Source organism: Rutidosis leptorrhynchoides, chromosome 4 (assembly GCF_046630445.1).
Source record: "Rutidosis leptorrhynchoides isolate AG116_Rl617_1_P2 chromosome 4, CSIRO_AGI_Rlap_v1, whole genome shotgun sequence".
In the NCBI taxonomy this organism is placed as follows: Eukaryota; Viridiplantae; Streptophyta; class Magnoliopsida; order Asterales; family Asteraceae; genus Rutidosis; species Rutidosis leptorrhynchoides.
Genome location: NC_092336.1, coordinates 291,158,799 through 291,177,677, shown reverse-complemented (window position 1 = coordinate 291,177,677; position 18,879 = coordinate 291,158,799). Strand labels below are relative to the sequence as shown.

The 18,879-nt window shown below is 33.4% G+C and overlaps 2 protein-coding genes across 2 annotated transcripts; one reads left to right on the top strand and one right to left on the bottom strand.

Moving 5' to 3' along the window:
• Positions 1-6,044: 6,044 nt before the first annotated feature.
• LOC139843604 (cyclin-dependent kinase B1-1-like) lies at positions 6,045-8,685 on the top strand. The gene is made up of 6 exons (XM_071833716.1): positions 6,045-6,468; positions 6,571-6,682; positions 6,762-6,855; positions 7,098-7,167; positions 8,221-8,359; positions 8,443-8,685. Exons 1-6 carry the CDS (start codon positions 6,062-6,064, stop codon positions 8,533-8,535), a joined length of 915 nt encoding a protein of 304 aa, XP_071689817.1. The 5' UTR covers positions 6,045-6,061; the 3' UTR covers positions 8,536-8,685.
• A 5,308-nt stretch (positions 8,686-13,993) lies between these two features.
• LOC139841670 (uncharacterized) lies at positions 13,994-14,632 on the bottom strand. Its single transcript, XM_071831876.1, has one exon. The coding sequence runs from the start codon at positions 14,630-14,632 to the stop codon at positions 13,994-13,996; it is 639 nt and encodes a 212-aa protein (XP_071687977.1).
• Between the last annotated feature and the right edge of the window lie 4,247 nt (positions 14,633-18,879).

Here is an 18,879-nt window from a genome sequence, read left to right as displayed (position 1 = left end):
TCCGCACCGCAAGCCTCAACATCACAATATGTACCTTGAACATCAACGTCATACGCACCATAGATACCAAGGAATACCAACAACAACAACAAACGATGAAGTATTGATTCATAACTTCATCGAAAAAATATTTTGCAGAGAATATGTAGTTTCTAAAAGTTTTAGAGATTACATATTCTAGTCCTAGTCAAAAACCAGATGAGATTAATATTATGTTAACTCATTAAATCCATGATTACATCTAAGGAAAATATATATGTAGGTATATTTTCATGAAGATTGTAATTAAGAAAATTCTTTTATACAAACTGTTAATGGTGAGAATATTTTAACGGGTTGGTAATACCCGAGAGATATATAAATTCACAATTAATATGTTACATTCTTCGATTCTGATTCAACAAATCATCAACTATACTCACTACTTTCACAACAATATATATTCTTTTATAAAAATCAAAGCAACCATCCTCATCCAAATTTGATTACATATTCTGACAGAACAGAATCCAAGTCATAACTCTGAACTAGTAACATCATTCTTAGATCTCTACATCTTTCAAAGCTATACTTTGACTTCAAAACTTTGCAAGATCCTTTAGCGTTGTTTTTACCGAAAATAATCTTGCAATCCCTTTTCAAAGTATCCAGTTTTATCACACTTCCAACTAGTCAACTTCGACTTTTTAGATTAGCCTTATTATAACCTTGACATATACGTTCTTGTTACCGGGGAACCTTTCATGTTCCACCACATTAGCAGTAAATTTATCAGCAACTTTATTAATCCTTGACCTTTCGAAAAATCCTTATACTCATTGAAACCCTATCATGTACTCATCCACATCTTGTAACAATAAATGCCATACCAACCACCGAGAATTAGCAATCAGTATTTTGAATCTCGCAGCATTTTCTACGACAACAGTTATATATAGATAACATCTGTCTTCTAGACTTACATACTTCGAATGTGAAGTTTCTGAAAAACACCCCAAACTACGAAACTAGTTCTCCTTATTTTGGAAAAATGCTGATGAAGCAGCAAAAACTGTAAACGACCTTAACAGTCAAAAGTTTGATGATAAAGAATAGTATGGTGGTAAAGCTGAGAAAAGAGAAGGTTTGGAACTGGAAAACGGATTGAGCAGACCATGAAGGAGGCTGTGGACAAATCACAAAAACGAAATCTACCTTCAAAGAATACAAATGATTCAGTGTCTGCTGAAATCCTTCGCAAATACCTTGCTCCTTACTCTAAAACCTTTGCGAACAATATTCTTCATCATCATCTTATCTTAAATATTCTAAGATATCATCGTATCTTCCATTATAAATATCCTCCATATTTCTGAAGATATTTTTTTTATAACCATTCTTATCTGAAATCATTCATCTCTTCGCGCTATCTTTGTTACATCATAAAAGAAACTATTTTAGTTTCTAAAATCTAAAAAATTCGAAAAATAGATGTTTTAAAGTAATGTTGGGAATTGAAGCATGAGTTAGTATAATATAATGACACTTGATCAACGTGATTATATTACAGTAAGTCATGCTGAGTTTCTAATGGAACTTGATAAAGGTTCACAGATCCCATCCTCATCATAAACCATGTTACATAACTCTTTCATTCCATATAATCTCTAAATATATCAAGAAAATATATTTCTTGATGATTCGGTCTTTTCCGGATATTCTGGTAATTTGACAAGTCAGATTGTGCCATTACCGTTTCTTTCTTATAACATTAACTATGTTTATCCAAAACTCCATAACTACGAATTCTGGACCATTACAAGAGATGCCTAATCGCAAGAAGAAGAAACGAAGGGACAAAGCTCCGAAATAGAAATTGGAGTATAAATCGCAGCAAATAAGAGGGAGTATTAACCGTGAATGACAATGATTATAGAAGACAGAAGTAGGGACATTGAAATATAAGGGGAGATATAAAGCCCGATAACAAACATGAAATTACAAACCGTGTATATCAATGCGTATAGCAATATAAAGACACGGGAGAATGAAAAACACTATAACCCCCAGGTAATAGTAGAAGAAAATAACCTCCTCTGGTGGCAGATGAAAAAGAAGAATGAAGGATACGATAGCCAAGAAAATATCAAGAATCAGAACTGGATTAAGTATTTTCACAATCTATTGGGATGTATGAAATAAGAAAGAAGATGTAGGAGTGGTGAAAGAAATGAAACGGAAGAGGTCAATTTATAGCGAAATATCAGACATAGCAATCGATGCAGATTACGCATTTAATCAAAGAACATCCTAATTTCTACAAATTCCGAAGAATCAAATCTTATATAGATTATGAAGATTTTCTATTCCTTAAATTCCGGAAATCAATCGTTAATACGTCAAAAGTTAAGATGAATCTCTATTCTCCATTCACTTTATTACGACGGCTTCTCTCATACGCTTCAAGTAATTGGATTGTTTTATCCATATTATTCAACGGTGATAAAACTCTATTTATCGACTCATATTCGTCATAAAAATATTTTTATTGTTAGCCATGACAACCTCACTCAAATTTCGGGACGAAATTTCTTTAACGGGTAGGTACTGTGATGACCCAGAAATTTCTGACCAAATTTAAACTTTATCTTTAAATGATTTAACGTTTCCGACACGATAAGCAAAGTCTGTAAAACCGAATCTTAAAATTTTTGAACTATTCAAGTACCCTTCGGTTGTTCTCAACGATTCGCGAACCATTACATATAAATAGATACATATATATACTATAACTTGAAAACGTAATAAAGTTTTAATTGTTTAATACCGTACATTAAACTTATTGGTTTAAATATTTATTTGAATATATATGATAAGTTGGAATATTAATTGTATGAATAACTTGCGACGTATATTTAAAACGTGTTTATGAATGTTGAAAATATATATTAACTTGGTCATAAAACGATTTGTTATTATATATATATATATCAACAAATAGCGAGACAATGATTTATAGAAGTAAATGACCAAAACACTCGAAAGTTTAAGATACACTTTGAATGATATAGTTTATTGATAATTTAAGACTATATTTTGACAAAGGTACGAGTCACAAAACGTAAATTGCGAGTTTTCTAAGCGTACAAAAATGCGTTCGAGAAACCGAAACCGGGACATAAGTCGAGTGACAACGTACGGGTCATCGGAACGAAAATTACAAGTCAACTATGCACATGAATTTAATATAATATATAATTAATTATTTAAATTATATATATTATATATATTATATAATAATATGTCGACAAACAAGAAAATAAAAACATTTTGAGCTGGATCAGGCGGCCATGCGATCGCATGGCAAATACACTAAACCCCATGCGATTGCATGAGCATCAGATTTCAAAAAGTTGCCTATAAAAGTCCAGTTTCTGCTCGAGTTCTTACACATATATTACTCCATGTGTAATATTATTATTATTTATTATTTATATTAATTATTATTATTATTATTATTATTATTATTATTATTATTATTATTATTATTATTATTATTATTATATTATTATTATTAAGATTATTATTATTATTATTATTATTATTATTAATCTTAATATTTTTAGTAATATTATACATAAAATACTACGACGAGGTCATGAGCTTGTCACTTTCAAAATGGTTTTTCGAGCGGGATAGAGCTAAGGAAATTATGAGTTATAGATATGGAGGTTATGGGTATGATTTCGGGATTATGCTCGTAAAGTCAAACCTAGTGTTTATCATCTCCGTTACGTTTACGTACTTTCCTACAATATTGAATCTCAATATTGATACGTAAGCACTCATATTTTATCTTTTATATATTAATTGTGTATCCATGTCCAGTGCTCGAGTATATATATTTATACATGCTTGTACGCTAAATTTCGTAGTTAAACAGTTATAATGAATCACGAATTAAATACATATATTACTGGTAAAAGGTATATGATATACATGTTTTTGGAAAGCTGGCGAAAAATCAATAACTTTTCATTTAGATATCGAATAGCTTCGATGAACGGATTAAAAGATATGATCAACTGAATTATGATTGACATTAATTGAAATTGCTTTTGAATCTGCAATTAAGATATAAACAACTTGTTTACGAGATTGATAAAATGGATTTTTAAATATTACCAACCGAGTAACTGAAATCTTATATAAGGCACGTCTCGTTTTATTGAACAATTGTCAAAACTGATTGTTTTATCATATTTTAAAGCCTTATAAAAACTATAGTTTAATTTTACAAGAATTGGAAAACTATGTGAAATATTAAAATGATTCGATTGCCATGATCATTCAACTATTGTATGGAGTCAGATTGACTTTTTGAAATAACTTTTGATAACTATTGTATGTCGATCTCGAGCATTAGGATTGTGATACACTATGACCTGACCTAGCTTGATAAACAATTATTGACCAACATATGTTCTCTAGGTTGAGATCTACGGTTATTTGGTAATCCGAGTTTCGGTCACATTTTGATGAACGACTTTTTATGCGGCTAAAGTGAGTTTCATATGATCCCTTTTACTCAATATATTTTTGGGCTGAGAATACATGCGACTGTTTATAAATACTGAAAATACTAGATTTATATGCGTGAGTTATAGATCCCTTTTTAAATACTTTAAATATTTTTGGGCTGAGAATACATGCAATTTATTTTAAACGCAATAAGACACAAGTACATACTAAATTCTACACTGAGTTAAACCGAAAATCCCTTAGCTTTGGTAACTAGTAGCTGCCAGTACATATGATATGGACTGGTGGGCGCAAATAATTGTATATGGATCCATAGGGCTTGATATCCCCGTCCGAGCTAGAGCACTAGCCTTTTAACAGACGTATGCTATTTGAGAAGCGTACACGTTGGTTTGCGTGTATTATTAAGATGATTATACAAAGGGTACAAATTATATATACATTAAGTTTAGTTACCAGGGTGCTCAATTTCGTAGAATATTTTGATAAACGTTTCTGGATTAAACAACTGAAATCTTGTGATCCACCTTTATATACAGATTATGCGAAACACTAAAACTATGAACTCACCAACCTTTGTGTTGACACTTGTTAGCATGTTTATTCTCAGGTTCCTAGAAGTCTTCCGCTGTTTGCTTATATGTTAGACAAGCTATGTGCATGGAGTCTTACATGGCATATTTATCAAGGAAACGTTGCATTCACCAAATCATCACCATGTATCTTATTTTGACTGCATTGTCAATGAAAGTACTATTGTAAACTATTATTTACGGTGATTGTCTATATGTAGAAATCATCAGATGTCGAAAACCTTTGATTTAAATATTCATTTATGGTGTGCCTTTTCAAAAGAATGCAATGTTTACAAAACGTATCATATAGAGGTCAAATACCTCGCAATGAAATCGATGAATGACGTGTTCGTTCATATGGATTTGGAGCGATCGTCACAAAAACCGACTGAGTGACAAGTAAAAAATTGATAAAAATGATCGATATCTAAAAAATCGTCTTAAGTGCGTGCTTATACGGTTATTGGTGCGTGTAGAAGTTTCCAATTGAAATGGTCGGCCTATTTATAAAGGCAACACACATCGTGCATGTTAGGGGTTAAGTAGTGCGTATCTACTAACAACGTGCTAGTTTGCTATAAAAGTGCTAGTTGACCCAAGTGCTCGGTGTACACGCATCACGCATGAGCATCCACGCATGATGTGTGATGCATGGAAAAGGGGCATATGTTGCAATTTCCAATCTTTTTAGGGCATATTATTAAAAACATCCGAAAATGGAGTCATATACACCAATTTACCAATTATATAGTACTTTCAAATTTTTATATCAGGCCCAATTCATTGGCCGCATATAAACTTTTACAAAAGGGGCCCAACACAAACCCAAACCCAAATAAATTCAAATCACAACCGAGAGGGAAAGCACTTTCCCCAATTTGACTGCCAGTTAACATTTCAGTTTCAAATTCTATCAATCAAAATTCAATTTCAATTCATCAACAACTAAAAACAATCAATTCACGATGGATGACAAATACGAAAAACTCGAAAAAGTAGGGGAAGGAACGTACGGAAAAGTCTACAAAGCAAAAGACAAAATAACTGGTCAACTCGTAGCCCTAAAAAAAACTCGGCTTGAAATGGACGAAGAAGGAATACCTCCAACTGCGTTACGAGAAATCTCTTTACTTCAAATGTTATCGAATTCGATTTACATCGTTCGGTTGATTTGTGTTCAACATATTCATCATAACGGAAAACCTTTACTTTACCTTGTGTTTGAGTATCTTGATACGGATCTGAAGAAATTTATTGATTTTCATCGAAAAGGTCCGAATCCGTCTCCGCTTCCGACCTCGCAGATTCAGAGTTTCTTGTTTCAGTTGTGTAAAGGCGTTGCTCATTGCCATGGTCATGGTGTTCTTCACAGGTATTTTAAAAAAAAAAATTAGTTTAATTAATTATTTATATGTATATAGGAATAGCAATTAATTAGTTTAATTTGATTATATTATTATTTGAAACAATGTAGAGATTTGAAGCCACAAAACTTGCTTGTTGACAAAGAAAAGGGGATATTGAAGATTGCAGATCTAGGGCTTGGAAGGGCATTTACCGTTCCTCTAAAAAGTTATACTCATGAGGTATTTCTTTTTGTATGGAGTGATGTTGAATTAGGTTAGTTTTGGAAATTTGAAAAATGGTGGATTTTGTGGTATGCAGATTGTGACACTATGGTACAGGGCACCAGAGGTTCTACTGGGATCACCACATTATTCAACTGGCGTTGATATGTGGTCTGTTGGATGTATTTTTGGTATATATCTACACTTTCTATTAAATTTTGTTTTTTTCTATATTCAAGTCTATGTTTAAAATTTGTGATCAATTGTTTTCATTCGGTTAGCATTCTTTAGTCTCAATGCTTGCTTAGGTATTCATATAACTGAAAATTTATATATATTTATTAGTTTTGCACTTGTTGGTAACTTAACGCGCTTGAAATGTTTCTTAAGATTAGGCCATTGAGTGACATACGTTTGTTGTAATTTTGCACAGCTGAGATGGCAAGAAGACAGGCATTGTTTCCTGGCGACTCTGAGTTTCAACAACTTCTGCACATATTCAGGTTTTTCTCCAACTCTATATGATATATGAAATGAGATAGTTTTTTATGTCGTATCCAATCTGACAACATGCGAGTGGCTTCTTACGTATTTTTTCGTACTGACCTTTTAGTAGCAATAGCAATAGCCAATAGGGGTTAATCAAAAGTTCCATGAGTCAAGAAACTATACCAACTGACCATGTGATAATTGGAACCTTACCATATAAGCAATCAAATCCTAACGGATTGGGAGTTGTTTTTTTAACCAGTCTTTAATGGATTGGGACCTGGCTAAACAATAAAGCGAAAATACCAAAAGCCTAATACGGCTGTTTAGTTATTTACGAACAAAAAAAGTAACAACAAAACTGACTCTTTGAACTAGGTATACATTAATTATATAGGCTTAAAATTAAAACTAAGATAAGAACAACTAATCTAATCTAAAATAGACTACAATGCCATTTAATAGCTTGCTCCATACGTAAGTCCATGTCCACTCAAATTGTCCTCCAATTCCATTTCAAACGGCCCACACAACCTTTCATGGCCCAATGTGTCTTTCTTGACTCAATAAGCAATCAAGTTAACAAATAAGAATCAGCAACATTATTTGGGCTTGGGCTGAGTCCACCTGGATCATACACATATGCATCAGTCTTCTTAATATTGGATGCAGTAGTGCTGGTCGCGTGTTCTCACAAACAGGTCACATGGAGTAATTTTGTTTAAGAAGGGAAGTGGCCAAATGGGCAGTCAAAATGGGTTGAAGGCCGGATGGCATTCAGTATTAACACATAAAAACCTCCTACGATTTTTTTTTTTGACATTGCAATTGCTTTTGTAATCACGATTAGCAACTTTATTTAGATAAAAAGGACAAAAGTTGTGTTTGCGACTCAACCCAATCTGACCTGACTTGTTTTTAGTGTTTGATCTATTCATAAATATGAGCTGTTACCTATCTTTCAACCTCTATTATGCAATGCTGATGACAAGATTGACCTATAGTTTATGACCATTGTGTCATCTGTGCTCGAAATTTGTCATTTGTGCTCCATATTTAACTCACAGGCTGCTTGGGACTCCAACCGATCAGCAGTGGCCCGGGGTGACACGTCTGAAGGACTGGCATGACTACCCGAAGTGGGAAGCTCAGAACTTGGCTCGATCTGTTCCATCATTGGGCCCTGATGGCGTTGACCTTCTTTCGGTATTTTTTCTAAGCATAATTCGCTCAATATGTAAGATGTGTGTGAACTACTAATATGACTAATTCATAATCTGTTGTTTCAGAAAATGCTAAAATATGACCCGGCTGATAGGATTTCAGCCAAGGCTGCCATGGATCATCCTTATTTTGATAGCCTTGACAAATCCCAATTCTGAAGCATCTTCACTTGTGATTTGTTTGAAAGATGGCATCATCACCTTGGTGATTGTACTGTGTGATCCAGTTTGTGTGTTTTATCAAACATAAATTTTAATGTTTCTGCTATGTGTGCGTAGTAAGTTGTTATCAAACTAGAATGGAATGGATCTAACATATTTCTGCTATGCGTGTGATTACAAATCTTTGTTATAGAATCGTGGTTTTGTTATATATATATATATATAGGGGTAGGATCAATAGGTAGGAGTGGTCGGTATTTGGTTTGAAACCGTGGAACCCGAAAACCAAACCGGAAAAAAACCAAACCGAATTTGAAAAACGGTTTTCGGATCGAGTCAAACCGAAACCGAATTTGAATTCGGTTTTCGGTTCGGAACCGAATTCAAAATTTTTATATATTTAATTTGTATATTTATGTTTTAATATCATTATAATTTGGGACCCAATCAATAAAATATGTTCTCACCCATATAACGATTTGGTAACTTACATTATAATTAAGTTACTCAAATTATTATGCTCTTCTTCTTAATAACAGAAGTGGTAAACGTCATAATTAAACTGTAAATATTAATAAATCATCGAAATCTTGATAATTTAATAGTACGCCATTGTTTTAGGATATAAATAACTAAGACACCAGTAACGTCACAATTAAACTACCATCGTTCTCAGTTTTTTCATAATATTCGGTTTTAACTGAAAACCTAACCGAATCCGAATTTGAATTCGGTTTTCGGTTCGGTTTTAACTTTGAATTCGGTTTTCGGTTCGATTTTCGATTTTGCGCAAAAAAATTTCAAAACCGAATACACCGAACCGAATAAACCGAACAAACCGAAAACCGAACCGATGAACACCCCTATCAATAGAGAAGTAACCAATCGGAGGGAAGCGGGGGAAGCAAAAAAAAAAAAAAATTTCCTCGTTTTTTTTGGATTTTTTTTCCGGCATTAAGATCACACGAAAATATGAACATTTAGAAGAGACAATTCGTGATGATAATTATTATTTAGGCGGGAAAACGATCGACAAAAATAACATTCAAGATAATATTGTTCGTGAAGAATATGAACGTTTTTTTTTCTTCATGTTTTGTGAAGTAAAATTTAGCCCGATTTAGAGTTTAGGGTTTAGGGTTTGGTGTTTTGGGTTTATTCCATAAACCCAAAACACCAAACCGTAAACCCTAAACCCTAAACTCTAAACCGTTCGTGTTAAAAACTCAATCTAAATCCAAAATCTAAACCCTAAATCTAAACCCTAAACCCTAAATTTCTAAACCCTAATATCTAAACCCTATAAACCCTAATATCTAAACCCCAATAGCTAAAACCTCAACATACGCTCGAAAAACACGATAATTGTTATATATTACTTCTTCGAGCGTTTTCCCGCAAAAAAAAAAAACATTTATCATAAAGTGTCTCTACTAAATGCTGATATTTTCATCACATCTATAATGTTCGTGAACAAGGTTTTTTCAAAAAACGAAAAAAAAAAGTTTTTGCTTCCCCCCGATTGGTTACTTCCCCCTTGATCCTACCACTATCGACTAAAAGCGGGGGGAAGCAAAAACTTTTTTTTTTTGTTTTTTGAAAAAACTTTGTTCACGAACATTATAGATTGGATGAAAAAATGAACATTTAATAAAGACACTTTGTGATAAATGTTTTTATTTTGGCGGGAAAAACGCTTGAAGAAGTAATATATAACAATTATCGTATTTTTCGAGCGTATGTTGAGGTTTTAGATATTATGGTTTAGATATCAGGGTTTATAGGGTTTAGATATTAGAGTTTAGAAATTTAGGGTTTAGGGTTTAGATTTAGGGTTTAGATTTAGGATTTAGATTGAGTACCCAAAACTCCAAACCCTAAACCCTAAACCCTAAACTCTAAATCGGGCTAAATTTTACTTCACAAAACATGAAGAAGAAAAAAACGTTAATATTCTTCACGATCAATATTATCTTGAATGTTATTTTTGTCGATCATTTTCCCGCCTAAATAGTAACATTCATCACGAAGTGTCTTTTTTAAATGTTCATATTTTCGTGTGATCTTGATGCCTGAAAAAACAAATTCCAAAAAAATCGAATTTTTTTTTTTTACTTCTCTCCGCTTTTCCCGATTGGTTACTTCCCCATTGATCCTGCCCATATATATATATATATATATATATATATATATATATATATATATATATATATATATATATATATATGACTAATGAGTAGCATAAACTCTTGTATATTTATGATGATTAACTAGAAAAGGTCTTTTATTTCATGTCATCATCCAATTCTAATTTGAGGTATTTTCATTTTACATACATTAGTTCTTACTTATATGGTTACTGTAATCGCCTTTCAAAAAAAAAAAATAATAATTTCAATTATTGTTTCTCAGTATGAGGAAAAGGTAATATTATGCGCTCTCCCAGCTGCGTTATACAGGGATCTAATCCACTAACGAATGTTTTTTTTTACTTCAACTGAACAACTAAAAATATATATAGCTTATTAAAAACGCGCGTGAGTTGAACAGTAGCAGCCGGTTTTCTCTAAATGAATATACACTAGAAAAAATTTGACCGCGCGTTGCTGCGGTTTTATTCGGCGCGCGGTCGAATTTGAATATACCTTGTTTGGTACATAATATATCTAATAGGTTGGGTTGTTTGTTGGACGTGTATGTATATGTATGTAATTTAGCCCGAAATATTTAATTTTTTTAACGATATCCGTTTCGCGTATAGTTAGTCACGTTGTGTTCGTAAAATTAATTCGAGTTGAAAGGTGGTCTCGAAACTGAGCGTGAATATAGGGCCCGTTATTTAGTATTTTTTAACGATGTCCGTTTCGCATATAGTTAGTCCCGTTGGGTTCGTGAGATTTTTTCGAGTTGAACGGTGGCCTTGGAAAAATTTAACTCGCACCGAGTAAGAAGATGGGGTCCGTTATAAATTTGGGTGGGTTAAGTTTTTTTTATTTTAATAAAATTATATATTTACATTTTTTACCCCTAAAAAAGTGTAAAGTTGAGGGGGCGATGTGTAACTTGTGCGAAAGTTGGGGGGCTCTTTGTAGTGTAAACGCAAACTCAAAACCACATCGTGTTATAACTGAAACGACAAAAAAATCCAAACCCATGACATTTAGTTTATAGGGGTAATACGATGTGGGATGCTGTGAATTCTAGATAAACAAAGTTATAGGGTTCTTCTGGAACATGAAATACTCCCAAGTGTTTTTACACTTTCACATGTCAAAATGAGTATCCAATTGACAAGACAAATATTAAATTTCGCATACTTCTCAATTTATTTAATTATTTTACACATGCTTCCGTGTTTGAACTCTTCAACTAAATGCGCTCGTTATTGTTGACACAAAAATGACGAATAATTGGCTTGTAAATACGTCATCCAGAAAGAGAGTACAAACAAACCGAATTAAAGCATACAACGTATTATTGGATCTAGAATAGAAAGAACAATAAACAACTAGAATAAGTTTATTACACCGAACAGAAAACCAAATACAAATACGTAAATTTCCATCACAAGATGTTTAAACTCATACATGTGGCAATAAAGCAACCAACTCTTGTGAAAGTAACATTTTCTGCCAAAAACTCCCGTATCTTCAATAATATAAGAATCACAACCAAACAACTCTTATGTTAAATTTTATAACAATAATATTCATGCCGACTTGTTTGTTTGTTGTCTCAATCACAAAATTTGGATCATTTACGAATCTAAACTTCTAAAAATAAAACACAAAAAGTACAATTATATAGCACAAACTAGTACACATGAGAAAAATGATATTTTCGTGGAGGACCAACATGAACAAAAGTTCAACATGCTTTTAGTCCAAACACACATATATGTATCACGGTTTTCTGTTCAAGTTATTCGGAACAGGCATATTTTTTACTCAATGTACGTGGCGTGACTGGGTTATCATGTGAAACCATAAAATCCTTTAACAAACACCTAAGATTAGTTGCTTGTGAGGTTTGAACCTGAAAACCATTGTGAGAGTATCATTCTGATACCTTATAATACAGGGAGTCGTTTCTCCACTCAAGGGTAGAGAAAGTCTTCCTTAATATCTTCCCTTTACAGGAACTTTAAAAAACAAAACTATATTTCGTATTTCAAAATTTTCACATAATTCCTATTTTAAATTCATCAACTAGATGAGCTTGTTATTATTATTATTATTGACATTATAACACGCAATAATGAATAATTACAAACCGAATTAAAGTACATTACAAAATAAAATGGACCATAAACAACATAAAATTTTTACTACCAAACAAAAAATCACTTTGGTGTTTTTATATTAATTAAAATCACAGATCACAGATGTGACTGGCAACAAGCAGCCAACTGTTGTGAAACTAACATATGCTGTTATACAAGAACTCATGCATCTTCAATAATATAAGGGGACGATAGGTTCCAATATTGTAATTAAATTTGATGGAATTGGAGTCAAATTCCATTCCATTCTTCTGTTTGGTTGGCAAAACTGGAAGCAACTCGACAATGTTAAATACAATAAGAATTATATTCATGCCGAATCTGTTCGCTTGTCGTCTCATTAACAAAGCCAGATCTTAAAGAATTTAAACTCAGAATAATAGAACCTTAAAAAAATACAATCCAATAACAGAAATTACTGGTAATACATACGAGAGAAATGATATCTCCGTGAAGGACAAACATGAATAAAAAGCTCAGTATGCTTTTAACCCAAACATACATTTATTATGATATACTTATGCTTGTACTTATTTTGGGAACTTAGAAGTTAGAACAAAAAGTTTATTTTTGAATAACAAACAGAAAATAATATGGTAACATCACGAGTTGTGTTTCATATTGTTAAAAGTATGATTTGGAATTACATCGCGATTTCTGGTATTTTAAGATCTGATGTTACCAATTCCAAATAGACTTGAATCAATTGTGTGGGGTCGTGGCAAAACATAATGTATTTTGATCTTGTGTTCACATGACCGTTTTTACTTTTGTATTATCAATTTTGTTTCACACTTATCAGGCCTTTTCGATTATCAACAAATTTCAAAGAAAAATAGCCATGGAGTAACCCTAGTGTGTTGCGTAGAGTATGTGGTTAGATCAGGCAGAAGAGAAAAAACCTTAGAACCTTTTTTTAAAACATATTTCAAAGAAAAACATAACTAAAATTTATAAAAATTCGACACAAGTTAAGTTGATTACACAATACATACAATACACATAATAAAAGGACATGAAACAATATAATACTGTATAGACACAAAATAATAACAATAGTTTTATTTATTATATAATCAATAAACAAGGAGAATTTATTAAAATATAAACAACAATACCAAAATCAACATAAAAATATCCGTGGTAAATCATCCTCATGTATAAACCCTAATTCTACAAACGATTCTTATAATGACAAGTCTGATTAGCAATTCTTCTATTCTTAATATCAATATTCACATCACAAGTTGAAGTTGAAGTAGCATGAATATGTATAAATAATACACGAACTTTAAGCTTAATTTTCGCATAAGTGGAAAACACCATATTACCGCTCAATATATCACTATATAATTGCGAATCAGAAGCTAATCGATCCGCAAAAACAGTTAAAGTTAAATTCAACTGTTTCGAATCATCGGAACCAATTTTTCCGGCAGGAATCGGAACATCGCCGACGTCTTTTCCTCTGTACCGGAGAATAGCAGAGCTGTTCTGGTACTTAGCCCCGACTTTGTTAGGGTTATTAACTGTAAGCGTTATTGCTAATGATAGGTTTAATGAAATTTGAAGTGGTATGGGATTTACGTTTACATCTAGATCGCTAATTGATACTGAATCAACGGTCATTTTAGGTTTTTTGGCTTTGAAAACAGTTAGTGATAATATGAGCATGATTAAAGCGATAGTAAGTATAGTTCCGATTACCGATGACCAGATGATTATCCTTCGCCGGCGTTTGAGTTTGCGTGATGGATCGTCGGTCGCCGGAGTTGATCGTAGCGGCTGCTCTTCTTTTTTTTCGACGTCCATTTGTAAAAGTTAAAGAATCCGTGAAAATGGAAACAATATATATAGATATGTGTGTATTTTTAATTTAATTTTAATTTAATAGAGTAATAGTTTTCTGTTGAGTAGTTTTAACTTTTAATGATAAAACGCGGATTGGGTTTACACTTTACAGTTGAGGAGTTGGGAGTCTAGTCTTGGCCGTACTACTTTGCAAAATTCGTTATTTGGGGATTAATCAGTCAGGAATTTTGAAGGATTGATCGGTAATTCGAGGATTAATTGGATTGTACGGTATACATTTAAATATTAAATTTCAAGAATTATATGTGTAAATATAGAAAAAAATCATAAATATAAAAATAAACTTTAACATAATTGTCTAAAATTATTCATTTTGCTCAAAAACTATAACGTTTTAGTGTAAATTCATGTTAAAATGTTAATCATTTTTTACTTTGACCGACTTTAATTACCAAATTCGATTTTGACTCATCAATTGACGTTGACCGTTTAATTAAACGGATTTTTGAAAATCGGAACGGATTGCTCTTAAAAATGATTAATCGGAAATTAATCGGCGAGTAATCGGGTTTTTTACAACACCGCTACTAATAACCTTTTATTTATTTATTTATTTATTTTTTAAGCTAAAATAACGATACTATTAAAAAGGAACTTTCATCGTATAGTGAATGACACTAACAAGTACAGACAAAACAACTCGCAATAGCTTGAAACAAGAAAACATCACAACCCAACAATAACTCCAATCGAACCAAAATAGTTAAAACTAAACTAACAACCCAAGAGATCAACATACAAAGTTATCAATCAAACAATTGTAGATTAACGCCAACCAAACTAGACAATAAAAAACCAAAAAACAACAAGAAAGATCAACCGTTCATCCCGTTTTGGGAGGTCCTTTTTCGTTTCTTTCATCCTGACGGTTAGTAAATCGTCAACTTTGTCGATATGTGTAACACCGTACTTTTTTTTTTTTTTAAATAACACAGCGGAAGTCTTGTTTACAAAATAAGCCCTTACATACAAACATAAACATAATTATTACAACTTCATTCATAAATACATTGTTATCAAAAACCGGTATTACGTTAATATTCGATTTCATATAGACAACATCAGAGTTCTAGACTTGTCGAACACAACCCAACACGGCCATCTTCTCCCATGACCACAAAAGCAAAAACCTACAACCTGCAAGGGGGAAGGTGGAGGGGTTAGCACGAAGCTAAGTGAATGGACTAATCTAACAGCTAAACATACAGGTACAATCACTATTAACGTAATACCGGTTTTTGTACATAATCTACCATTAGCATATCACATAAAAGCAAGGTCGGTCCAACAAAACGCGTGAGGCCACAGTCCACAACTCTTAACAACATAATTCAAATCATAGTAACTAGGTCAACGGTCTAGGTCATGTCACTATATGCCTTAACGGCTAGATTAACCCACTCACCAAATACCAACACGAGAAGAACTCAGAGGTCTTATATTTCCGAGTCTTCACTTCTCCTGATCACCTGAAAAAGATACAAATAAAGTCAGTAATTATATCCTGATAATATTCTATCAACAAGACAGACACAATAACGAGATAGAAACAAAACAATCATTCATGCTCAGTCAACCATACGAGTAACACCATCACACACACGTTTGAGAACACTCAACCGTGCGGTTGACAACTCACTCGTACGTTTGGTCTATGACCAAACATCCAACAATGACTCACCTTACCGTACGGTTCACTACAAGAGTGACCAGTGACTCGTACGAGTCAGATCTCCACCGTACATATCATCACAATCAAAACATAAGTTCCCATCACCACTCACTCACATGGTTCACCACACGATTGACTACCTCAACCGTACGAGTGAAGGCTCACTCGTGCGAGTGATGAAGAACAGTAGCAACAGCTAATTATATGGGTTTCAACCCAAAAACACAACATCAAACATCATGAAACAACCCAACCCGTATTCCATACGATAAATTTTTTTTATATATAATACACATTTATGCGCCAATTAAATATGTAAACCATTCCACAAGTTCCATTTAAACGTACATCAATTTAAATGTTTACAAAAGGCACGAAAGCCATTAATTAAGTTTAATACAAGTTTGACCCACTACAAGGATAGTTTATAATCCAAACGACCCTCGAGCATGGTTTGGGGCTAAACTACCCAAAACGTTAGGCCAACTTCAAAAGCTAACACCAAAAATACCCCCGACAACATAAGCGGGAGACCACTAGTCCAAACGTATGCCCTTACCCTTGTCCAAGCCGGAACCTATAAAAATGGTAGACAACGAGAGGGTAAGCAAGGCTTAGTGAGTGCAACAATTATACATACATATATATAACCCATCCATTTGCAATCACAATACCAAATACCTCATACGAACTTGTAACTCAAATAGCATGTCAACATACCCGTAACACTAACAAGTCGTACATTATCACACCACTTCATTAGCATATACTCAACTCAATATATATTATATGCTAAACAAAACAACAATCTCAATATGGTTAACCAATAACGCTATGGTGCTACCGGCTCGTGGTTCACACCATACGCTTTTGAGTCATACTCGTGTATAGTGCTACCGGCTCGTGGTTCACACTCGATGCTACCGGCTCGTGGTTCACACTCGATGCTACCAGCTCGTGGTTAACATCTTAGTTTATAGTGCTACCGGCTCGTGGTTCACACTCCATCCCACACATGTTATGGCACTACCGGCACGTGGTTCATACCATAACATTCACAAATAAACACGCCATATACATGAACGCATAATTATTCCACTCACCTTGTCACAAGGATGATGATTTAGCACTTCCGAGCTTCAACGCAATGTACCTAAATCATTAAGTGCACATTCAATTTCACAACTAGTGGGATTAACCACAATACTCCCACTTGAGCATTTAATGACCCAATTTGCATTAAATGACTCAACTACTCACAACCGCCCATAAATGGCCAAGACTCGACTTTAATCACTAAGACTAGTGAATTAAAGTCTATTAACTTCAATTTACACAAAACTTAGGGTAATCCATACCCATTTCATCTAATTAGGTCAACTAGTATATTTTGACCCATTTTATATCACTTAAACTCACAATCAAGTCAAACTTATCCATTAACACCTCTTTCATAAATCTTAAAGTGTATTAGTGACTAACAACACCAATTGACACTTACAACCTCAAATCACAAGGCCAAAACCCTAGATTGTGGCTATTAGGGTTTCATTACAACAACATAACCCAAACTCACCCATTTTACCACCAATTGGGTCTTACAAATCTCTAGTAACCAAAACCTTAGCCATTAACCAATTAAAACTCAAAAACTTAGAGTTAGAACTTACCGAGACTATCAATGCGTAGCTAGAGACACAAGGAACAACTTTAATTCTTGCTCCTAGGTTTGATTCACAAATCTTCACCTTCAAATCTCAAGATTAAACTAAGTGGGTTTTGTGTTTTGGGAGAGAAAATGGGAAGAAAAGAGCAAAGGAAAATGAATTAAATGGATATGTGGTGGAGAGTTAATGCCCCCATCAGATCCATATGTCAATTTACCATTTTGCCCCTTAAAATCCCTTAAAATGAGCTAAGTCCGACACCAGTTCAGCAGAACTGTCGCGGCGCGGCCTTAATCGTCGCGGCGCGACACATAAAGGGAAAATAGACCCTTCTTAACCCAATCTCTGATCCAGGTTTGCTTTGTTTGTCGCGGCGCGGTCCCGCCCGTCGCGGCGCGGCGTTTGCCTGAGCCTGGTCACTTCGACCATTTAACACAAAACGATGGTTCCAACAACTAGCACACCTCATTCACTCTTCCTATGCACGCCTAAGCTTCAACCTTAAGTCCCGCACGACTCAACTCCATCGCGACTCGTACATATACACGTCCATATATGTATTCTCAAATATATATATATATATATATATATATATATATATATATATATATATATATATATATACATATATATATATATACACTCACATACATGCACCCACTCATAAACTAACACTTTGACTCATTTAATCACATAAACGAACAAGATATAATCGTGCTAATAATTAAGTTTGTACCTTTAAATATGTACGGGAAAAATGGGGTGTTACATGTCACGACCCGAAACATTTTGACTAATTTTGAACCGAACTCAAGATACGATTTCATAATTCTAACATGATAAGCAAA